Genomic DNA, 26,271 nt, shown 5'->3' with positions numbered 1-26,271 from the left:
TTTTTTTTGTATTTTGGCAAATTTTTCATTTTTTTAAAGATATTTTAGTATGTATGTATTTCAAAACATTTGTTAAAATTTTGAATTGCTGACTTCAACCTTTTTAAGTTTTTTTTTTGATTTCTGGTTATAATTGTTCATGTTGAAAATAAATCACATAAACAAACAGTGAATCTTTATCCTTTAAAATCAAATTGAAAATTAAATAATTTAATTAAAATACGTTGTAAAGAAAATCATTCCTTTTTCTTTTAAAAAATTATATGTTCTTACAGATTTCTGACTTATTTGAAAGCACAAGAGGCTGGAGGCCAAAATTTTACATTGTTTGTAAAATGATGTGCACAAATTAAATTTAGCTGGCAAAACCATTTTCAATCAAGTTTTAGTTTGACTTTTTGGTCATCTCATCTCTCCATTTTCATATGAAATTTCTTTTCTTTTGTGTGTCTTGTGATTTTCTTGAAGGCAAAATTTATTTGACTTTTCTAAAGTTGTTTCAATCAAATATTTATAATGAAGAAAGTTGTGTGTGTGTGTGTGTGTTGGTCACTTTTGTATAATTTCTTTAGTGTTGAAAATTGTAGAATAAATTATCTTTGCAGAAAGTATGGACATTTGAATGGTCAAACATTTTCTTTCGTTGTTTATTTTGTTCTTATATGCAAATCTTTTTCTTCCTCAGCACAAACTAAGCATATTTTATTAATTAAGAAAAGCAAACACATATGTTAATTAAAATGTTTCGGAAGAAGTTTCAAAGTTTAATTTTTACTTCAGTTAAGCTTATACGTGGAGGTCAACTTTGTCCTCTTTCTTTGAACATTCATATTCATAAGAATTTATCTATTGCATAGTTTTAGGGTTTTAAAAATATATTCGACGGGTTGAACGAAGTTTACAGGTGCACTTATTTGTATTAAAGATCATTGTTATATTTTAATTCTATTTTTAACAAATAATTTTTATAATGAATTGATTCCGAAAACAATTTCCTTTTGGGTTAATCAGATTCTGGGATCCAAAGTTGGTACATAAGGTTTTTCAACATCTGAATTTTCATCATTTTGACTCTCTTTAGACTCGCGGGCTGATTGTTCTTTAGAATTTATTTTCACTTTGGATTCACTGTGTGCCTTTTTCGTTTCTTCAATTGAAATATTTTTTGTTTCATTTAGAATTTGAGATTTACTTTTGTATTCAGAAACTTTTTCCTCGATTTCTTCGTTTGAAAGATTTTTTTCCTTTGATCGATTTTTTTCTGAAATTTCTTTCTCGATTTCTTCGTTTGAAAGATTTTTCTCCTTTAATCGATTATTTTCTGAAATTTCTTCTTTGATTTCTTCGTTTGAAAGATTTTTTTCCTTTGATCGATTATTTTCTGAAATTTCTTCCTCGATTTCTTCGTTTGAAAGATTTTTTTCCTTTGATCGATTATTTTCTGAAATTTCTTCCTCGATTTCTTCGTTTGAAAGATTTTCTTCCTTTGATCGATTTTTTTCTGAAATTTCTTCCTCGATTTCTTCGTTTGAAAGATTTTTTTCCTTTGATCGATTTTTTTCTGAAATTTCTTCCTCGATTTCTTCGTTTGAAAGATTTTTTTCCTTTGATCGATTATTTTCTGAAATTTCTTCCTCGATTTCTTCGTTTGAAATATTTTTTTCCTTTGATCGATTTTTTTCTGAAATTTCTTCCTCGATTTCTTCGTTTGATCGATTTTTTTCTGAAATTTCTTCCTCGATTTCTTCGTTTGAAAGACTTTTTTCCTTTGATCGATTATTTTCTAAAATTTCTTCGTTTGAAAGATTTTTTTCCTTTGATCGATTTTTTTCTGAAATTTCTTCCTCGATTTCTTTGTTTGAAAGACTTTTTTCCTTTGATGAATTTTTTTCTGAAATTTTATCCTCAATTTCATCGTCTTCGAAAATTTCTTCCTCAGAACTTTCTTGTATTTCTTCAGTAAATTTGGCTTCATTATCATCTCCTGCTTTGACTTCAACTCCGTAAATGACAAATTTTACGGAATATTTGCGAATATTTAATGTCACCAAAAGACATTCCAGCAACTGTCTCATCGTACAACAGCGTAAAATGTACGTCGTGCCTTGATTTTCCGCAAAAAGAGGTTTCCCCGTGCTCTGACAATCATACATAAAGTACATTTTTTCTCGTCCAATTGCCAATGCTCTACCATTCACGCACAAAATTCCGTGTTTATTGTGGCGAAAGAAGAAAACAAGTGCACGACTTAAATCAAAGTCCCGTAAATTCGTTTCGAAAATTGTTCCGCAAACAATCGGCGTGTAAGTAAACTTCAAAGAAATTTCGTTACTCAATTCGTAGCTGTCATTCAAATGGACAAACTCAAAATCGCATTTGGATGCCATATTTTCCATGGATTCCGTGAAATAACGATCTCCATGAGTGACAATCGAATCCAAAATTTCACTATTCCACTCGTCTACCGGATACAAAAACGACATGCCGATCGCCATTGCGTTCAAAGCCAAATATTGCTTGCATGAATTGTTGAAATACGGAATACAGGGACTAATGTTGCCCCAAAGGGAACAAAGTTCACTCGTTTCAATGTCGAATTCTTTCCATTTGCGACGGAAAATTGCATTCAAACGACTCCATGATGGTAAAATCCCAATTTGGTCCAAAAATTCTTTATCACTTGGTAATTGTGACTCTGCTTGAGACAAACAAAACTCCCGTTTCTTCATGGGAATCTTTTTATGATGGAAAATTTGTATTTTATATGGAACGAAATCTTTGTTAATCACTCGTTTGGTAAAATATTTCATGGCTTCATTAACGTCAGCGCAACAGACCCAAGCGGCAGATTTTTCAGTCGTTAATGTTTCTTCGTTGCAACATTCAATATATGAGTCAAAAATGTGATATGAACTATTGTCACAATAAATTCCAAAACAGCAATTTTTGAATTGTAAAATGAAGTAACGTAAGTTGCAAGACAATAAAAATTCTTTAAGAGACAGCTTTGTGTTGACTTTTAAGACAAAAATGTTATAAACGATGTTTTTGATCTGAAATTATAAAAAAAAATTATTATTTTATACCAAAATTATTTATTTTAAAATTTTTTGCCCGAAAAAAAATTATTAAAATAATTGTTTTACTTGAGAAAAATTTATAAAAACTTAGGATAAAAAAATTTTATATTGAAAAAATAAAAATTATATTTAAAATTAAAATTGTAATTATTAAAATAAAAATTTCAGAAAAAATTTTAATTGAAAAAAAAAAAAAATTTTAAAATGTAAATTAAATAAGAAAAAAATTAATTTAATTTAATTTTAAATAATTTATTATTTTTTTTTAATTTTTGTATTTTTTTTATATTAATAAAATTGTAAAAATTTTAATCAATTTTTGAATAAAATTATATCAAGTCAAAAATATTAATAAAAAAAATAATAAAATAAAATTAGATTAATTTTAATTAATTAAATTAAATAAAATTTAAAAATAAATTTCTTGATAAATTATTTTAATTAAATGGGACAGAAAATTAAATAATTACCAGAATATCCTTTATCTCTCGTTTTGAGCAAATCTCTCGATTTTTTAAAGTTTTGAACAATTCCTTGCCCTTTTTCACACAAAAATCGACATCACAACTTGTCCATTGCTGCAGCGGATGGTGCATGACAAACATAAGAGCATAAATTGACGTAAAATAGCATTTTCTGACACGATTTCCTGTTGAACTACATCTTTCACGCAAAGCCATTGAGCCAAAAATTTTTGGAAAATCGTCGATTGACTTTTCAGTTTTCGAAATAGATTTAATTGTTGAAGGATTTTCGTTTTTGAGGGATTCTTTGGAGTTGATAGTTGATTTTGTGGGTATTCCAGAAATTATTTTTGATGTTTTGTCAATGCTTTCATTGGAATTTATCTTGTTTTCTCCTGACTTTGTGGTTTCCTGATCATTTATTTTCGAATTTCGACTAGATTTTGTCGAATTTTGCGTTATTTTTTCACTTCTAGAAGAATTTTCTCCGTTTTCTTGTTCAACAATTTTTAAAGTTGATCTTTTTTCGCTTGAAAATCTCTTTGGAATAATTTGTTTGGGTTTTTCTGATATTTCTTCCATCGATTCATCAGAATCTACATATTCAAGTCCTTTTAATTTTCGAAATTCTTTTATTCGATTTCTTTCTTGATCAATTTCTGCCTTTACAGCTTCCAATTTTTGTTGTCTCAGTAATTCTCGATACGTTTTTTCATGCATTGCCTTTTTCATAATTTCTTCTTTTGTCGAATTTGATGGATTTGGATACTCTTCATCTCCTAAAAGTGCAATTTTACACAAAATAATTTCATCTGTTAATTCAATTTGTCCGAAATTCGCGTCAATTCTTCGCAATAACGCATGAAGAGACTTGAAGCGCATGAAACAAGCAACGCCATTCACATTTCGCATGCCTACTTGATTGCATGGAAATCCATCGAAGAAGTAGAAGAAATTATTGCGACGAATTATGGCGATTTGGAGTTTCGTTGATTGAAGAATTATTTTTTTGATGTTCGTGGCAAGGAGAGTTTGTTTCAAATTTTTGTATGAAACTTTTTCAACGGGGTCAATTTGAATGTGGAATTCTTTGTTGCCAATTTGAATCACTGGAATGTCGTTTAAAACTTGTAATTCGGCAGCTATTTCAAGTACAAAGTCCACAATTGACGAGTTCCATGAGGCAATTGAATATTTGAAGGAAACGACGAGTGTTGAGATTGCTAACGAGCGATGAAAATCGAGAAATTTCCTTTAAACTTTTGACGAATTGATGGATATTTTTCGAGCCGAAGATAATTTCACTCCCATCAGGCATTTTTTTGAAGTTTGAAGGCAGCAACTGTTCCTCGCTCATCGTTAACGTTCGCTGGCATTGACACTGGTCATGAGGTAAGGCAATATTTTCGTGTCGAATTTGATATTTTTGTGCTTTTAACTTTTCTAAATCGGATTTTAGGAGAATTCTTTTAGCAACAACCGCATTAGAAGAGGATTTAGTATCAGAATCTTCGAAAATTTCGATGGAACTTTCATGAGCAACATCTAAAGATGCAATTTCAACATGACTTTGAGGAAGAACCACGTCGTCAATTAGATTTTGAGCCTCTGTGACACATAAATAGTCAATAGATGGCGTTGTTGAATAATTTTCTACTATTTTTGGATCACTCGTGACTTTTGTGAGGGATGAAAAAGGCGAATCCAGTACCAAAGTCTCATTGCTCGGGTTGATTTGTGGTTCAAAATTGACTTTTTTAGGTTCATTTTGATTTTCTGACGAGGATTCCAATTTTTTCAAATCTTGAATCTCGATCTCATGTAAGTAAATTTTATCCAAAGGTCGAATTTGACGAATATTGCTGTGAAAATGTTTCCATAGGTCCTCAGGACGACTAAACATGATGACGCAAGACTGCCCAAATTTGTCGTTGCAAACGCCTCCTTCTTCATCTCTGGGATACGGATCAAAAAGGTAATAAATTTGATTGTTACTCCACACGGCGAAGAACATTTGACTGACTTGGAGCAAAAATTGGCGATTTTCTGTTGGTAAAGTTGCGAATTCTTCGTCAAAAGTCTCGAAAAATGGCTTCAAATGTAAATTTGCGGAGAAATTTTCAACTTCTAAAATTTTTGGTAAATGTTTTAAATCAATATTTTCCTTTCCAGCCACTTTTTGATGCAATTCATCGCCAATTTTCATGATTTTTTGCAGATTTAACGATGTCCATGAGTTAGAAGGTATAATTTTTGAATATACCATAGAAGTTATTGACATCATCATCGATTGTTGATTTCTATTTTTTCCAAAGCTCGGATGTCTCAAATGAAGTTCACATCGCAAAATAGCTCTATAAGGATTTATAACATGATACGTTGACTCACACGAAATTTCTTCAACTTTTTTCGCGGGATTTTTTAGATTTTTCATCTTTAATGGTATCAAAGTGTAGGAAAAATTTCCATTTAATTTTGATAAATTTACGATGAAATGCGCGACATTCTGTAATTTTTGAAGTAAAATCAAAGCAGATTGATTGCCCGATTCGCACGTAACTGGATCTCGACCATTTGGATCAAATACGAAATATCCAAAGGATTTTTTCCATATGAGAAGTGTGACGTCACGACATTGAAATATGCATTTTTTTTCTTTGCGAAGGGATTTTTTGAGACCCGTATAAATGTCGGGCGTTTTGAGTAATTTTCCATTGAATGTTGGTTCAAAAGCAATTTCGAATCGTGTACTTTTCACGTAAAACTTTTGCATTGAGAGTTCATCTGATTTTCCGCTGCGGTCTAAGCTATTTCCGTAAAGCTGATTGCCGTCGACGAGAATGGCGTCAAGCGTTTCAGCTTTCCATGACATTTCTGGTTTGATGTACGTATATGCGAATGCCATTATGCAACATGCGAGACCTTGTTTGCTGCGAAAACTAAAAAAAATAATAAAAAAAATTAAATTATTTAATGCATTAAATAATTTTTATATATGATTTTATATATATAAATATTTTTATAAATAATTTTATTTTTTAATTAAAAAATTATTAATTAAATTAATTTTTGTTTTTTATTTAGTTTATTTTTTTAAATTTAATTTTTTTTAAATTAATTAATTCAATTAATTAATATTAAAAAACTTACTTTTCAGGAAATTGCTCGTCTGAAGTGCAAAAAGTACCAACAACAATACCAACGGGAAATCCTAACTCAAGCTTGCAGTCTGTTAAATTTTTCTCAGGAACGTTTGGAGCAACGAACGAATTTTTAGGCGTAGGAGTCACTGAAACTAAAGTAAAAAAAATAAAAATTTATAAAATTTAGAAAAAAAGCAAAGGAAAACTAACTTTTTTTCATTGTAGATCTTCTGGTTGATTTTCGTTTATAACTCGCTGGAATTGCGTAATAACATCCATTTTTATCGTAAATGTAAAATTTGTCATCCAATGCATTTAATTCTTTTTGTTTTTCACGCGGGTTTTCCTTCAAATTGTCCAATGAAACATCATTTTGATTTTTTAAACAAATTTTGACGTCAGGAGCTTTTAAATTTATCTGAAAAGAGATTTTTATTAAAAAATATTAATAAATTTAAATGATTTTATTTAATTATTAAATATAAAAAAAAATTAATTAATTAATTTTTTTAAATTTAATTTAAAAAATTATTTTTAGACGTTCTTATAATTTTTTTTTTAATTAATTTAAATCAATTCATTAAAAAAAAAATATTTTTTTATAAAAATATTTAAAAAATAATTTAATTTAATTAATAAAAAAATTAATTTAAGTCAACTTTTTTTTAATTTTTTTAAATTTAATTTAATTTTAATAAATTATTAAAAAAATAATGAAAAACAATAAAATTTTAAAATTAAAAAATTAAATTATTTTAGAATAAGGAAAAATCAAACTTACAAGCGATGGCGATTGAAGATATGGAAAAATTTGACTTGAAGTCTCACTTGCTGGTTGAGGTCTCAACTCAGAATTAATTAACGGACTTGGAATGTGCAGAATTTCCTCATTTTTCGATGACTTTTGACGCGAATAGTCAAGAGAAATAATTTTTTTCGAATTTTTCTGAAGAAATAAATAAAATTTAAAAAAGTTTTTCAAAAGAATTGATGAAATTTCTTACTTTGATGCATTTCTTTGATCCATTGCGTGTCTTTGAGGGCATCCACGTTCTCACCTTTGAAATGTTATTGATGAAAACTGCTTCTTCATCATCCAAAGGAAAAAATATTTTTTTATTTGCCATTTTTTTTCACTGTAAATTTCGATAACGAAAGATTTTCTTGTCAATGCGTTTCAACGACAACTACGATTTGCACAAATTGCAAATTGACTTTAAATCAGCAATATAAATTCTCTTTATCAAAAGTAAATTTTTGTACATAATTGCATCGAAATTACGTTTGTTTGTCGTTTTCATTTGCAATCCAATTGCAAGGGAAGTTCATTATAATCCAGAGAGAGAGGAAAAATATTCCGCCACTCATCCAGAACGAGATCAAAGTCGAGAGACAACAAAAACCACTTGGCGCACAAACAAAGACTGTTTCACAACAAATTTGTGGCATTAATTACCATTTATTGAGAGATATCTGGCAAAATGTTGTCTTGTTTGGCACAGCATTTGCATGGTGCCCAATTTAAATGAAAGTGCATGGAAATTTATAATGTGGAATAATTCGCTCTCTATAAATAGCACAGCAGCTTATCGAATCTCATTAATTTGGCTCCTTCTGCTTGCTTAAGCACATTCTGTGGCAATTAAAGTCTCTCGGGCTCCAAACCGAAATTCGGCACAAACTGCAAAAAATAATTCAATGGAATTTTTAATGCATAGTGAAAGATAAGGCAATAAAATGCAAATCAACCAACCATAATTATCATTTTGCAACATTCAAAACCTCGTAAGCCACAATTGAGTAATAAATATGGAGAGAAAATGCTTTCGAGTGTCGAGCAACGCAATATTCTCCGAATATAATTTTGGTAATTTTTTGGGAAAATTATCATAATTTTCGTATTTATACTAAACACTAAAACCTTTACGGGTCATTTGGCAGATATGTAGGTGACATGAATGATTCGGTAAACAATTTTTTTTCGAATACACTTTTCTCCGATTAAATGATTCTAACAGAAAAAATTAAAGGTAAGTCAATTTTTGTTTATATCTGAAATTTTAATAAAATTTTTGGCTTAAAAAGTTTTTTAGCAAATTTAAAAAATATCGAAATTAAATTAATGCAAAATAAATAAAAAAATATATAAATTTTGTAAAAATAAATAAAAATAAGTAAAAATTTTTGATTTTTTTTAATTTAAACTTTAACTTGTTTTGCAATAGAATTTCAATAAAAATTACTTTTCACAATTTTTGTGTACACAAAATAATATATTTAAAATTTTTGACAATTATTTAAATAAATCAAAAATATTTTTTTTTTCATTTAATTTAATTAATTTACCAAATTTATATTTTTTTTAATTTTTTGACAATGAATTTTAATTTTTTTTTAATTTTATAAATTATACGTGGTTAAAAATTGTTCATAAAAATTTTTGCTTTGATTTTTTTTACTTTAATAATCTTTTTTAATTTATTTTTTTTCTTCATATTTTTCGTCATGAGGCATATTTTTACAGAAATTATGTTCAAAATTTATTTTTAGCTTTAAAATTTTTCAAAAATGGGTTAAAAATTAACTTGCAAGGTCCATAACGATATTTGGGTATCATGAGCCTCGTTTCTTCAAGCTTAATTAAAATTAATTTTATTTTTTAAATATTATGTAATAAAATTTTTCTTATAAAAATATTTAAAATAAATCATTTTTTTTTTAACTAAGACAGTAAATATTTATTTTATTTTAATTTTAAATAATTTTTTAAAATAAAAAAAATTTTTTATTATTTTTTTTTTTAATTTAATTAAAATTTTAATTTAGATTTTATTTCAGATGAATTTTAAACATCCAAATTCCAAAAAAATAGCTTGCGAAACAATTTTCCGCACGAGCTTAACCGGATTGGATTTGCGTGTGAACGGAAGGAATGTTTGCCCTGCATTGTCGGTGTTTTAATTAGTAAATGAGCTGCAAAAACAATATGGAGTCGCTTTCGTACTGCGGCAATCGATGGCATCGCATTAAAATTATTATTGGAAGAAAATCAAATAAAGCGGATTTACTACACCTGCTCTGCCAGATACGAATGTGCAAGTGTATTTGCATAAAATTCACATCATTACCTAAACACTACCGAGCCAGATTACGTGTAATAGTGAGTAATGTAGTTTAATTATTATTCATTTTCTCTCTCTTTTTAGGAATTTCGCCTCGCTATCGGCCCAAAAGTTATATTTATCGATGATCGAGCTCCGCATGGCAACTGTGAAAGTCCAAAATATTGCACGAAAATTAAACTGACACGTGCTTTGCTTACACTTGCGTGATTTTATGGATGCAAGAAAGGACCTGCCTGCCTGGTTGACTGTCGATAAACGTGTAAATAAAGCTCGAAACGGTTGCTCTTAGCTTGGCTAGCCACACACTCACTGTTTTCGAGTTAATTTCGTTTGATGTTTTTCCGCACACACACAAGATAACGCACTGCAAAAAGTACACAGATATTTGTTAATTTACTCGCTGACTTGCAGATAATGTTTTGTGACGGTATTCGGGCAACATTATTAAATTTTGTGTTGTTTTAGGCGCGCACACACTTTTCAGTCAACTGTTTAAAATAGTTTCTGACGATCAAAACGGAATAATTAAGTAGCAAAACTCGAACGCGAACACTAATTAATCGGACAACAAAGGGGGAATGTTGTTGAATTATTTACAAGGCCGCTTTGCAGAAAAAAAAGATAATTATTTTTACGAATGCGATTTGTACCTTCGGGAAAATTAACAAATGTTCGTTGATTTATTTGCAGGTTAGATTTGTTATTTTTTTTGCGAAGATAATTTCGGATACGCATGCAAGCAGAGGAAATTAATTACACATACAACAGAGATGGGTCCTTTTTGGAAATTCTCGTTTTACAAGAAAAAACATCTCAATTCGAAAAAAAAAAAAATAAATAAATAAAATAATATTTCTTAAGTTATTTTAACTGACATACGTAAAAATATGAAATTTTGGCTTTCAATATTTTTCATTTATTTTTTTTTAATTAAAAATAGCCAAAAATCAAAGCAAATTTACAAGATCTTGTTAAAAAATCCATTTTTAGTGATTTTTTAAAATAAATAATTAATTAATTTTTAATTTAATTTTTTTCTTAACGTTATGTTTGATAATTATCTACACATTTTTTCAAATCTTAAATCCAAATAAATTTGATAAAAAATAAATATAAAATTATAGCAAAATTTAAAATTTTTCAAAAAAAAACAAAATATTTTTTTTTTGTTGAAATATTAAGTCTGATTCTCAAAATATCTATCATAAAAATAATTTTAGAGAAATATTAACTTTAAAAAAATTTTTTTACCTATTTTTTGTAAAAAAAAAATAATGAATTGTGCCTAAATAATTTTTTTTTCAATTTCTATTTGTATTCCTTTAATTTAAAATTCAGATAATTTTAAATAAAATTAAAAATAAATAAAATAAAATTATAATAAAATTAAATTAATTTAAAAAAATATTTAAAAATTAAATTAAGTTAATTAAAATAATATCATAAAATTAAAGAAATATATAAAATTTAGAAAAATATAAAATTAACAGTTTAATTTGATTTTATCATAAATTTTCATAAAAAGCTTATGTTTAAGATTTTCATAAATTTTTTAAAAATATTTTCTTTTTAAATAATTTAAATTTTGGGGTTAAAAAAGACAATTTTAAAAGACATTTTGACGAAAATTTTATTGAAAAAAATATGTAAACTTTTATTTTTAAAAATTTTCTGAATTTAAAAAATTTAACGTTGCGAGATAAGAATTTCTCTTATTGTAAATATCTGGACTTTTTGTTCAATCTTCTTAACGAACTTTTATTGAAAGTCCATATATGATAAAGTTCATGTTTATTTCATTTGATCTATTATTTTGCTTTTAAGAAATACAATAATAACCTATCCTCTTACATGTGCGGAGAGCAGTGCATTCAGTTATGCTTGTAATATAATAATACAGACCATTGTATTCAATTTTATCGTATTTCGTACGAAACGAATTCGTACATCGGTCGTTTTTGTACGAAAAACTCGACAAAGTGAATGATATATCGGTCACTTTGGAATAAGATTTTCAATATTCTTAAAAGCATTTTCTTGCATTTCACTTTGTTGTTTGTTGGGGTTATGTACGGTCCTCCCGTTCGCGTTCCTACACGAGAAAATGTTTGTCTGTGTCTTGCGAGAAGAACATAAGATAGATTTTAGATACATATTTTGATGTATTACCAATACCTCCTTGTACGACACACACACAATGTACTTACGGGGAAAACTTTAGTTTAACAACAACAGCCAACTAATGGCGTTGCTTCTTGGGCTCTCTCTCTCCGTCGCATGTTTTTGCGAAAAGCAAAGTTTGATCGAAAATAAAGGACACACATTTATAAGATTTAATGTATTCAGGGGAATATTGATGTGTTTTCCATCTATTTTTCACATGATAATTTTTTTACGTGTTCACATTAAATATTTCTCTCGTTCGACGTTTTTTTTTTGCAGCAGCAGTCAGGTCAACTTTGGATGAAAAAAAAAGAACTCGCACGATGAAGAACGAGCCAATCATGAATAATGATGACATTAATTTTTTATTAACTTTGCTCAAATGAGGTAGAATGGAGGACGGAGATAAATTGACTGGCATTAAAACTCCCTTTAAAAAAAGTAGAAATATTGGCAAGTATTAACATTAAATGAGTTTTGACCCCAAGTGGCATCTTATGGGTTATTAATTAAAATTTTGTGAAATTTATTTGAGCTGATTTTTTATTTATTTATTTTTTTTATAAAAAGCAACATTGAGGAAATTATTTTTTTTATAAATTATTAAATAAAAAAATTAAAATAAAATAAAATATTTTAACAAACAAAATTTAATTTTGAAAATAAAATTTTTATTTTTTTTTTGCTTTAAAATTTAAAAATTAAATCAAAAGTCAAATAGTTTCTTAAAACATTTTTTTTCATAAATAATAAAATATTTTTTAATATTTTAAATAATTTTTTTTCATTGACTTAATATTTATTTTAAGATAATTTAATATTTTTTGACTTAAAAAAATTTGTGATTTTTAAATGAAATATTTCTCAGTTATAATTTTTTAAAAAATATATTAAAGTTTTATACAAAATTTCTCAAAAAATTTTAAAATTTGTTATCAAAATAAATTAAAAAAAAAAAATAATATTTAATAAAATTTATTACCTTTTTTAAATAAATTAAAAAACTTTTTTTATTAAATTAAAAATTAATTTTAAATAATTAATATAAAAAATTTAAAAAATAAATTTTTAAAATAAATTTAAAAATTTTTTAAAATAATCCAAATAAATAAAAATTAAATACCTAAATATATTTTTTTTAATAAAAATATTTTTTATTTGAATTTATTTTAAAATATTTTTTTTTATTTAATACCTTTTGAGTTTCACTATTTTCGATCATTTTAGTTACTTAAAAATTCAAATTCTCTCAGAACCTTTTTTGTATTTTTTTTATTATAGAAAAGAGAGAAAAAGCATTCAAGAGACGCAGAAAACGGAAACTAAAGACATTTTCACTTAATCTTTTACATGTCAATTTTGTTTTAAGCAAATGCCCTCATGAGATTGAAAAATACATTATGCTGATTTAAAATGCTTTTAAGGATTTACTTTTATCCCTTTTCGCTTATGAAAATAACTTTACCGTTTTGCTCCTCTCCATCCGCGACTTTGTCGTTTCACCATCAATTTATGCGACGACGACTTATTCTTAAATTCCAAGAAAAGAACAAAAAAAAGTGTTTTTTCGGGTCAATCACGATGGTAACACACGCGATGAATGGGAGCCGACCCATGTTATGCCGGCATGTAAATAAATCCAAAAACCATGTCTCTTTTTAAATAATAATTGAGTTGACGACACATACTCTTCACTTTTTACTGTTCTTCACCCGAAAAATAAAAAAAAAGAATAACCGACGCAAAAAAAAAGAATGACAAAATAATGCCTTCCAGTGTTGTGTTAGAAGCCAATTTAGTTGTCAATGTCTACATCTCCACTGTACGGATATAAAAATCCAATTCAATCTAATGCATATAAAATGAAATGATGTCCCTTTTTATCCGTATTTTCTGCAAAATATTCTTCGTTTCGCACACACGTAAACAAGGATTTTGTCCAGGTAAAATTGGTTGGCTTATTTATGCTGACTTTTTAAATCAATCAAGTGAATATACAATTTTTTTTTGTTTCGATTTCGATTTTTTTTTTCTCTCTCTGCGAATACGGAACAATGAAAGGGGTTGTTTGTTGGTAACATTATAAAAATTTTATTGCATATTTACGGTGAGAGATGAAGAGAAAATGAATTTGAACCTTCACCTGACTGCGAGCTGCTGCTGCCTTGCTGTCCAATCCCCCAATCGTTATATAAAAAATTGTAATACAAAACCAATTTCATGGGATTTGCATATCATGTTTAGACTTATTTTTGCCGTGCTGCAGGCCGCATGCATTTACCGTTCGTTGCGAAAATTTTGAATTGGAAAAAAATTATTGAATTGAAATTTTTTTCGTGTAAGTTATAATAATTTGTATTAAAAATTATTTTTTTTTCAATATTCAATTTAAATACTATTTTAAAAATATTATATGAAAATTATTTTTTAATTTGAATTTTTGTTTAATTTAATTAATTTATTTTTTTATTTATAATTTAATATAATTTTTTTTTTATTTATTAACTGATTAAAAAAATTTTTTTTTTGATAAAAAAAAAAATAAAATAAATTTAAAAAAATATATTTATTTATTAAAATTATTTAAATATTAAATTAAAAAAAAATAATAAAAATTATTAAGATTTTTTTAATTTTTATTTTTTGTATATTCAATAGGTATATTTTTTTTCTTTAATTTTTTTGAGTTAAAAAAATAAAAAAAATCGTTAAACAAAATTAATTAAATGAACATATTCAACAAAACCATTGAAAAATAACGTGAAAAATTAACTGATTGAAAAAATAATAAATTAAATAAATTGAATAAAAAATAAATAAATTATTAAAGAAATAGTTTAGTAATAAATAAAAAAAAATAAATAATTAAATAACTTTTAAGTCAATTATTTAATAAATGTTGATCTTCTTATTAAAATCCAAAATTATTTTATTTTTTTTTTCGAAAAACAGGAGAAATATATCATAATGGTTTAAAAAAATGTCTCAATTTCAAAAAAATAGAAGTGAAAACTTCTGTTTTGAATTGCAAAAAAAATTATTAAAAATTTTTTTCTTCATCATTTAAGTAATAATAATATTGAAAAAAATTAAAAATTTTGAAGGACTCCGATTATTATTTGAAAAATTTCTCGAAAAACAGATAACAACGTCAAGCAACACAACATGGAGAAAAGCAAACATAAATTCAACACAAATTCCCAATTAAAATTTATCCGGAATAAATTGTGATACCGTGTTGTCGTTTGTTGCCTCTCCTCGTTTTTTGTTGTTGTTGTTATATGTTCATTGCGTATCATTGCGGCATCAGATGGTGTGACAAATTGGTAAAGCCTAAAATTAATGCGTTTATATATCTTCCTCACATGTCCTCTGAAGCAGCATTTGTGAGTGAGGCATACTCGTGTGTGTGCGCAAAATGTGTAAACAAACAAATAAATAAAGTAAAAAAAAAGTGCTGAGAAAAAAAATATTTTTTAACTTTTGGACAGGCAAATTAATTTTGCTGTAAAGTCACCATAAATTGGGAAATCAGTGAAATATGTTGTGCGCGCGTGAATTGATATCATTCATTTGTTACATACGTACTCGAAAATTGCCCAGATAAATAAATCCCCGTATTTATTTATTTATAATAATTGTTTGGCGTGTGTGTGTGTGAAAATTTAAACAAGCCACTCGAACAACAAGTACGAGGCACGACGACACACATGGCGATGACAATTTGTTTTCTACAGCTTTTTAGACATGAAACCGCAACGCCACACACCAACGACGACGAGCACATTCTAAATATTATATCAACAACAATTCTTGTGTTGTGACCGCAGCATTGCTCTCTGGCACGATAATGTGCAAAATATCCAATTGAGTCCCTCAGCTCGCTCTCTAATTCACGATATGCACAAGCTCGTTGCCTATTATCGTCACGCTGTGCGTATTTTGCCTGCCGCCTGCCTCCATAATAATGGGAGAAATGCAACATTTCTAAGTCATAGAGCTATTTATTATGATATCATATTCCATATTTGTTGCTTCACTTGTCGTCGTCGTCGTCGTCGTGCTGCTGCTTGCAATAAACGACCAACATTCAAAAACAAATTTTGTGGTGTTAGATTCAATTAATAGACATGGATATACACGCAAAATGATTTGTGCATCTAGGGAGATGACATCCGATCTGTCGCTCACATGCTAATTTTTGGTGTTCTCTTCGTTATATCTGCTCACATGAAGCACTTTAATGTTGATTATTGCGATGATAAATTCGAATTTCCTACAATATAATTAACGGAAATTTAGTTTTTTTTTTATATTTTTACCAAAAAATTATCAAAGTATTTTAATAAAAAAATCTATGACAATAAATTTATAAAAAATTCAAAAATTGTGTTAATCAACGAAGTTTGCCAAATTTAATACAAATTTTTAAAAAGAAAAAAAAAATAATTTAACTCTAGAATTTAGAAAAAAATAATTTTAAAAAATTTCAAAAAAATATCAAGTTAATAATTAAATTAAAAATATTAATAAAATTTAAATAATAATTTTATTAATATTTTTAATTTAAGTTTTAACTTGATATTTTAAATTGAAATAAATTAAAAATTAAAATAAATAAAATAAAAATAATAAATAAATAAATTAAAATAATACAAATTTTTTTCATTTTATTTTGTATTAGAATTTTAATTTTAAAAAATTTAAAAATCAAGAAATTTTATCTTATGTTTGAAATTAAAAAAAAATAAATAAAAAGTTTTAATAAAAAATAAAACTTTAACAAAATTAGAATTTTAATTGTCACAAAAAATAATTATTTTGTAAATAATAAAAAAAAATTAACAGATTTATCTTATGTTTCAAATAAAAAAAAATTAAAAAACATGAATTAAAAATATTAATAAAATTTTTGACTTAAATTTAATAAAATTATTATAAAAAAAATTAAAATTAAATTAATTAAAAATTAAAATTCAAAAAATTTAATAAATTCAATTATTTTTCTTTATAATAAAATATTAAATCTAATCAAGAAATTTTATCTTATATATAAAATTAGGGAAAAAAAAATTTTAATTTTAAATTTTTAAACCAAATTTAATAAAATTATTATTAAAAATTATATTAATTAAAATTTAACAAATATTCGTTTTTCTTTAAGAATTTTAGTTTAAAAAATTTAATTTTTATTAATGTATGTATTAAATTTTATTATTTATTATTAATCATTTTTTTTAATAATAATAAATAATATTAATTATAATAAATTAAATTTAACCAAGAAAAAAAAATTAAATAATTTCTTAAAAAATTTTTCAAGTTAAAACTTTTGGTAAAAATTAAAATTTTAAACGATACTGCTCATTACAAAATTCATATAAATAAGTTAGAAATACTCTCGAAAAAACTTTTAAAATGAAAAGTAAACGAAAAAAATTATCATATACATATTTTATTAATAATTATATAAAATTCCAAAAAAGAAGAAAAGCCCAAGTTTTCCATTCCTTGATTCTTTATTTAGATATTAATTAAAATTTTTGTTTTAGCAACAATGGAAAAACGAGGAAAAATATGCACTTTTCTTTCCGTACCGAACAGAACAGATGAAGAAGTGTTGTTTCTCCCGTCTTATTTAACACAATTTCTTATCTTTGCATCCGTTCTTTGTGTACATCTCCATCGTGCGTACAAGAGAAGAGATTTAAGAGGAAGATATTTAATAATTTTTCTCAAAAAAAAAAAAGAATGGAAAAAAGTGAAGTGCAGAAAAAAATATGTTGCAAGTCTATCGTCATACAAATGCCAAGGTGTAGCGGTAAATGAGTAATAATATAGCGATAAAAGCCTTAAAATCTTCTCGTTTATTTTAGTTTTTTTTTCTCTCTCATTTTCTCGAAGATACCCATGCACTTGTGTGTGGCATATAATAAAATAATTATTCAAAGAGTTTTTAATTAAATTTTTCATCGTTTTATTATGAGATGCGATGTTTGCCTCTGCCGCCACTACTCCGTGCACGAGAGACGATGATGAAAACTCCAGATAAGATTCACGATTTTAATTAGACAAGATTCAAGACATAATTGCATGGTATGCAACATAAAAAAAGAATAATTTTATTAAGAAAACTTATTTGTGTTACAATAACTTTCTACTTTTTTTTTTGCTTTTTTTCAGACTCGGCAAACATCAAACTCAATAATAATTTGCGAATCTGCTCGAATGAGGGACAGGAGGGTTGTAAAAAAATTTTTCATGCATTTCATGTTGCGACAAATCTCTCATCATTCACATGACACGGATACGGAGAGAAATATGTGAAAAACGGCACAAAGACTGCCTCTAAAAATGAATACAAATTGCCAGCTTTTTACAAATTTAAAACACATTCATGATACTCTCAATTTGTTTCAACGTAAAACGGCTGCTGCTACTGCTGCATGAAAAATCCCATTTTTAATCATTTGGGAAAAAATGGAGAGTTCGGAATGTAACGCGACGTAGATGGTAATGAACAGCGCCATGCCAGTGAAGCAAAAGGAAAAAGGAGTATTTGAAATTCATATTTTATTTTTAAATTTTTAAAGCAAACTGCCGTGCTGTTTCCTCTTAAGTCACCGAAGAACTGTATATTTTACAAAAAATAAATGTGACACAAGCGAACCTCATGAATAGCTTAAGTATGATTTGTAACAACAGTAACTCGGATGTCGGTTGTGTTTTATTTTATATTTTTTTTTTTTCACTTTTTTTTATATATATTTAATAATAAAAATGGAACAGTTTTTGGCTGATCGTACAAATATTTTTATTTTATTCAGATAATAATCTTTTCTTTACGGCACACAAAAAAAAATAATTCGAGACGAGTGTCGTGCCTGTTGTAAAATGTATCGAAGGGAAGTTATGTTTTTAAATTTTTATGATGTAAAACATAATAATTTATATTCGTTTCTGCCACAATTTTGGCGCATTACGAGAGATTTTTTTTTTGTTGAAAGGAAAATTTTTCATGTGTTTCAAAAATTTTATGAAAGCGGATTTTACATTTTTTTATTTATCAAAATTTATCAGAGGGGCTCTAATTTATCATTTTTAATCATTTTTTAACTCAAAACTGCTAAAAAATTGAAACTGAAAAAAATTTTTTCCTTTGACATAGTTTTGTTTTGAAAACTAAATCAAGAACAAAAAAACTGTGTCAAAAACTGTGTCAAAGCAATTTTTGTCAAATCTTGCTCCAAATGGATAAAAATTTATCAGGGGGCTCTAATTTATCATTTTTAATCATTTTTTAACTCAAAACTGCTAAAAAATTGAAACTGAAAAAAAATTTTTCCTTTGACATAGTTTTGTTTTGAAAACTAAATTGAAACTGAAAAAAAATTTTTCCTTTGACATAGTTTTGTTTTGAAAACTAAATCAAGAACAAAAAAACTGTGTCAAAAACTGTGTCAAAGCAATTTTTGTCAAATCTTGCTCCAAATGGATAAAAATTTATCAGGGGGCTCTAATTTATCATTTTTAATCATTTTTTAACTCAAAACTGCTAAAAAATTGAAACTGAAAAAAAATTTTTCCTTTGACATAGTTTTGTTTTGAAAACTAAATCAAGAACAAAAAAACTGTGTCAAAAACTGTGTCAAAGCAATTTTTGTCAAATCTTGCTCCAAATGGATAAAAATTTATCAGGGGGCTCTAATTTATCATTTTTAATCATTTTTTAACTCAAAACTGCTAAAAAATTGAAACTGAAAAAAAATTTTTCCTTTGACATAGTTTTGTTTTGAAAACTAAATCAAGAACAAAAAAACTGTGTCAAAAACTGTGTCAAAGCAATTTTTGTCAAATCTTGCTTGCTCTAATTTATCAAATGGATAAAAATTTTTCCTTTGACATAGTTTTGTTTTGAAAACAGGGGGCTCTAATTTATCATTTTTAATCATTTTTTAACTCAAAACTGCTAAAAAATTGAAACTGAAAAAAAATTTTTCCTTTGACATAGTTTTGTTTTGAAAACTAAATCAAGAACAAAAAAACTGTGTCAAAGCAATTTTTGCTCCAAATGGATAAAAATTTATCAGAAGGGCTCTAATTTATCATTTTTAATCATTTTATAACTCAAAACTGCTAAAAAATTGTTTCTTTGACATAGTTTTGTTTTGATAACTAAATCAAGAACAAAAAAACTGTGTCAAAAACTGTGTCAAAGCAATTTTTGTCAAATCTTGCTCCAAATGGATAAAAATTTATCAGGGGGCTCTAATTTATCATTTTTAATCATTTTTTAACTCAAAACTGCTAAAAAATTGAAACTGAAAAAAAATTTTTCCTTTGACATAGTTTTGTTTTGAAAACTAAATCAAGAACAAAAAAACTGTGTCAAAGCAATTTTTGTCAAATCTTGCTCCAAATGGATAAAAATTTATCAGGGGGCTCTAATTTATCATTTTTAATCATTTTTTAACTCAAAACTGCTAAAAAATTGAAACTGAAAAAAAATTTTTCTAGTTTTGTTTTGAAAACTAAATCAAAAACTCTAATTTATCATTTTTAATCAAAAAAAAAAACTTTTTTCCTTTGACATAGTTTTGTTTTGAAAACTAAATCAAGAACAAAAAAACTGTGTCAAAAACTGTGTCAAAGCAATTTCTAAAAAATGAACATAGTTTTGTTTTGAAAACTAAATAAAGAGAAAAAAAAACTGTGTCAAAAACTGTGTCAAAGCAATTTTTGTCAAATCTTGCTCCAAATGGATAAAAATTTATCAGAGCGGCTCTAATTTATCATTTTTAATTATTTTATAACTTAAAATTCAGGTATTTAAATTATTATGATTTTTTAATATAGTTTTTTCTTCAAAATTCATCAAAATGAATAAAATTGGACTTTTTCTTCAAGTAATTGAAGATTAAAATAATTTTTAATTAATGAAGCGAAATTTTGTATATGATAAAATTTAAAAAGAAAATTATAGTAAAATATTTAGAAAAATGAAAATGTTGAAATTTCTTAATTAATTTTTATTAAATTTAAAACTTAAAAATTTTTGAAATAAATAATTATTTTTAATCAATGTTTTTTATGTTAAAAAAATAAAATAAAAAAAATAATTTTAAATTTGACCAAAAAAACTGTAAAAATTATTTAATTCTGTCCGTCAAAAAATTTCTTTAAATTTTTTTATTGCTTTTTTCACCATAAACTGTCGGAAATAGAACAATGCAAATAAAAATCAATAGCGAACAATGTCGCTGAAGCATTCTTCTTAACAAAGTCACATCACAGACACATGATATGCCTCATTGAAGCATTTTGTGTGTGTGCGTGTGTGTTCAATTTCATATATAATTGATTTAATTATATCGTAATTTTCATACTGCAGATAATATTGTTGCAACTGGTTATGGCACAAACATACAAGAACACGCGCATTCGCTCGATGCAGAGACACACAAAAGACACGATCTCTCAAATATCAAAGCATATTAATTAAAATTATGGCAAAATTAATTAATGCATTTCACGTAATTTAAATAATAATAATACCTTTGTTGTGTGTGCGTTCGTGTTTGTTTTCACTTGCATCATCAAACTTATTTTAATGGACGTGAACACACATTTATTTTGATTAATTTAATTAAATATGGTTCATGGATAATTATCATATTTGTACCTGTGCTCGTGTGTCTGTTTGTGGAAAATGTTTCAATATGTGATGTTCGACGCGATGCGAAAGACATGTAAATTATATAGCATGTACATTTTTGGCACATCTTCAACGAAGCAAATGGGGGGATGGGGAAAGTACACAACGAGGTAGCTCGTTTTGTTCGCAGTTACGGGCATGTAGCAAAAATAAAAGGCACAAATTCGTGTCAAGTCGAAAATGTTTCCGTGGAGTAGTGGTATCTCGTGTGCTTGACACGCATAAGGTCGGCGGATCGAAACCGTCCGGAAACATTAAATCTTTTATTTTTCCTCGACATAATCTTCATTTTCGTAATTAACGTCCTTTTTCATGTTGGTTCTTCGATTGTCATCATCTAAAAAACAAAACAAAAAGTTTGAAGTTAATGCAACGTAAATTTATTAAGGATGAAAAATTGAAAATATTTAATTACTAAAAAAATCTTTATAATTAAAAAAATTAAAAACTATAAAAAACATAAAGTTTTTGGAAGAAATTAATTTAAAAAGTTTTAATTTAAAATTGACTAAAAATAAATGAAAAAAATTTTTTTTAAATTTTTACGAAAATTGTGATATGATACATTATTATTAAAATTTGATTGTTTTTAAAAATCGAAATATATATTATAACTAATTAGCCAATTATAACTAATTATTATAAAGCTAATATAATAGTTAAAAATGTTTTGAATTTCATTAGGAAGGATATTGAATATCAAGCAATATGAAAGGCACAATTTTTAATTTCTTTTTTCTATTTTTGTGCATCAATTTTTAAAATAATTTAAAATTAATAAAAAAATAATAATATAATGAATATAACAATAATAAATTAATATTAAATAAAATATTAAAATAAAAAATTAAAATTTTCAAAAAAATTAAAAAAAAATAAAATAATAAAAAAATCTATTTTAACTAGATTTTAACAGAAAATTTAATCTTTTTTATTATTTTTTGTATAAAATTATCAAAAATTGTAACAAAATTAAGAAATTTCTTACTTTTTATAAGTTTGTTACTCAAACTCTTTCTTAAAAAATATCCCAAACACATTAAAAAAAGACAAAATATAATTTTATCAACCTTATTATGCTAATTATTTTTATTATAATTAAATTAATTTTTAAAATTCCGCCAAATTTTATATTAATTTTATTTAAATTAAATTAAAATATTTTTAAATTTTATAAATATTCAGCAAAATAAATATTTATAAAATATATATTTATAAAAAAAAAATTAAAAAAGTGTTTAAAAATATTTTATTATTTAAGTTAAAATTTCATCAGTTAAATTTTTATAAAAAAAAATATAAAATAATTTTTTTGTCTTACCCAAATTATCGAGCCATTCAGCAAAATTCCGTCGCATTTGTGGATCTTCTTCTGCTTCCATAGAATAACTTCCATCATCTTGACCTCCTACTAAAACGGCTAAAAATGCGACCAAAAGTAATATTATTCCTCTCATGTTGAAACCAGAAATTGCACTGAACCAAACTGAAATTCACGATTGACGAATAATTGATTCGAAATACTTTCAACTGAACGAGCAATTGTGTAATTCGTCCAATAAAAAATTAAATGTAGCAAAAAAATGATGACAAATCTGGCTTGCTTGACATTTTTTTTGTCGACATTTCGACCTAATCTTCTGAAAATGACACGAAAAAAACGTGAAAATTATTCGTAATCCTCAAAGTTTCCTTTTCTTTTGGCAAATTTTGCGCGCGGGATAATCACGTCACTCGTCTCTGCGCCGAGTGTACCGAATGATTAGAAAATGAAGACAAATAAGTGGATTTGTAATAACAAATTAGGCGAGATTAGATAAGAATGAGACAACTTTTTCATTCTTTTCCTCTCGTTTTTTTTATAAACTTTTGAAATTAAACACCTCGCGTCGCGTGCAAAATTTCCTCGCAGATGTTAGGGTGAAGTAAAACGGGGCATTAATGCGACAAAGAATTAAAGAACGATTTATCTTACAAGGCGCGCGATGTTTTTTTTTTGCACTCCCAACATACGAAATCTTCATTATTTGCATATTAAACGTTTTTTATTCGGGCAAATAAATAAAATCCTCTCTCTAAGCACAAAGTTTTTAGAAAACTAGAATAAATCACAGCCGCTACAGTTGTGACAATATGTTTCCTCGTGTTATGCTCTTTTTGCAGTAAATGTTCGATAGTAATAATAATTTTTATTTATTTACTGAATGTTATTGAATTTGTTCGGAAATTTTGTGTTTGCAAATATTTATTTTCAAAAAAACACGCGCCATAATATTTGAAACAATAAAATTTTGCAAAACACAAATAAATAAAATTATATTGGTTTCCTGCTTTTTCGCCCAACTAAATTCTCACGAAGAACGGCGCATTTGTTTAAAAGTTTCAAAAATTTTATAATATTATGTATATGTTAAATGATTCGTGGTAGAAAATCTCCAATTTTGACAAATACAACGAACGAACAACAAAAAGCAGTAAATTTTATTTAAAAGTTTAATTGCAAACTAAGTAGAACAAATCTATATCTCAGAGCACATTATGTGATGGCATCACCCTTTTCGTTTGTGTTTTTCTTTGTATTTTATTATTTTAATATAATACGAAATTTTGTGTACAGTTCTTACTTATCTGTAACCATTTATAAGATTTAAGTGACTTTTCAAAGTTTTGTTTGTTGTTGTTAAATAACTGAATGAATTCAGTATTATTCCATATAATATATATATTTTAAAAGTGAGATATATGCAAGATATTTCATGACTTGGTGCGGTACGAGTTGAAAGAGATTTAATTTTTTACTATTTTTTAATAATTAAGAATTTGAGGTTAGAATAAGATCTGATTCGATCACAAGATCCCCTGGCGGAAAAATTTGGTACTAATTAAATTAGAAGATAAACAAATATTTGTTGAAATTTATTCAAGTAGATTTTTAATATTTTGAAGTGTGTTTTAAAGATATTTTAAATTTTTTGTTAATGTTTAGTTCATTTTGAAAGAAAAATAATAAAATATTTTTTAAACGATTTTTTTGAAATTCATTTTTTTTAATTATATATAATATTTTACTGTTTTTAGCTGTTTGAATTTATTTTCTGTCAGAAATTGCTAAAACTCTCAATATTTCATAAAATTTCTTAAACTTTTTTTAATTTTTTTTTAATCAATTAGATTTTTAATCAAACTGACGATAATCTTGACTTTTTATAAAAAAAAAAAATAAATAAAAAAAAAAAAAAAAAAAAAAAAAAAAATAAAAAAAAAAATAAAAAAAAAAATAAATAATTAAAAAAATAAATTAAAAAAAATTAAAACACATAAAAAAAATTAATAAAATATAAACAAAATTATTTAAAATTTAAAATTGTAAATAACTTTTCTGCCACTAATTGGCACTGCACTGATGAATAAAAATAAAATAAAGAAAAAATAATAATTAATGAATAAATAAAAATAAAATGGAAATAATTGAGATGTAATTTTTTTTTAATTTGCACTTACTTAATTTGATATTTTTTATCTCTAAGATATTTTAATTTAATTTTAATTAATTTTTGATAAACATCATAATTTTAAATAATTTTTTTTAAACTAAAAAAATCATTATTAATACCAAAGTTAATGTTTCGAAAATTTTTTAAATGAAAATTAATAAAATTTTGAGAAATTTTAAATAAAATATTGAAAAAATTAATCATTTTTAATAAAATTTTCAAAAAATCAATTTTTGAAAAATAAAATTGAAAAATTAAAATTTTTGAATTAAATTTGAAAAAATTGAAAATCTTTAATATTTTGAAAAAAATTTTTTTTTATTAATTAAAGTCCTTTCAACATGGTCCGCATTTCCGAACAAAATATCATATAATGATTACTTTCTGTTTTAAACAACAAGAACAAGTAAGTTATCCGAAAATTGTGTCTTAGTCGCACACACACACACAAGACAACAGCAACAAGACAATCTCTACGAAAATTTGCTCAGAGTGACAAAAACATGGACTTGAATAATGTATAAAAGATAAAGGATTTATTAAATAGCTTAAAGTGTTTGCTTGTTAAGAACACGTTCGTCGTACAAAACAACTTCTTCTTCTTCTTCTGCTTCTTACAAGAAAGTGAAAAGTACAAAATTACAATTCACGACATGCTTAATAACGAGTCTTGTCTTGTATTTTGTAATTTATTCGGAAAGACGCCGCCGTTAAAATAAAATCCAATTAAATTATTGCATTTACTCAAATACTCATTGCTCATCATTATTTGGAGCCTCACTCAATAATAATGTTCATCTAACTCAAAAGTTATGTGATGCGAGAAAAAAATGTTTCTGAAAAAAAAAACAAGAAAACAGAAAATTAATACATTTTATCACATCGTAAAGCTTTTAAAATAACATGAAATTTTACTTAAATTTTCTTCAAGTTTAAATTGAAACCTTTTGTATCTGTTTCTGTTTACGTGCACGAACCGAGCACTCATACCACACATCTTAGTCACACACGCGCGCCGCCCGTAGTACCCAAATGGAAAAACAAATAAATCTACGGAGCACAAAAAAAAATTCCTAATGTTCTGCAA

General features: G+C 25.8%; 1 protein-coding gene across 1 annotated transcript; it reads right to left on the bottom strand.

Moving 5' to 3' along the window:
• Positions 1-1,007: 1,007 nt before the first annotated feature.
• LOC134837193 (uncharacterized) lies at positions 1,008-23,089 on the bottom strand. Its single transcript, XM_063852559.1, is given in 8 exon segments — positions 1,008-1,147; positions 1,868-3,053; positions 3,551-4,769; positions 4,771-6,483; positions 6,695-6,839; positions 6,898-7,105; positions 7,469-7,633; positions 23,012-23,089. Coding segments are annotated over 8 exon segments (4,854 nt in total).
• Between the last annotated feature and the right edge of the window lie 3,182 nt (positions 23,090-26,271).

This window comes from Culicoides brevitarsis, chromosome 1, assembly GCF_036172545.1.
Source record: "Culicoides brevitarsis isolate CSIRO-B50_1 chromosome 1, AGI_CSIRO_Cbre_v1, whole genome shotgun sequence".
NCBI classification, from domain to species: domain Eukaryota; kingdom Metazoa; phylum Arthropoda; class Insecta; order Diptera; family Ceratopogonidae; genus Culicoides; species Culicoides brevitarsis.
This window is presented reverse-complemented; position numbering and strand designations above follow the sequence as displayed.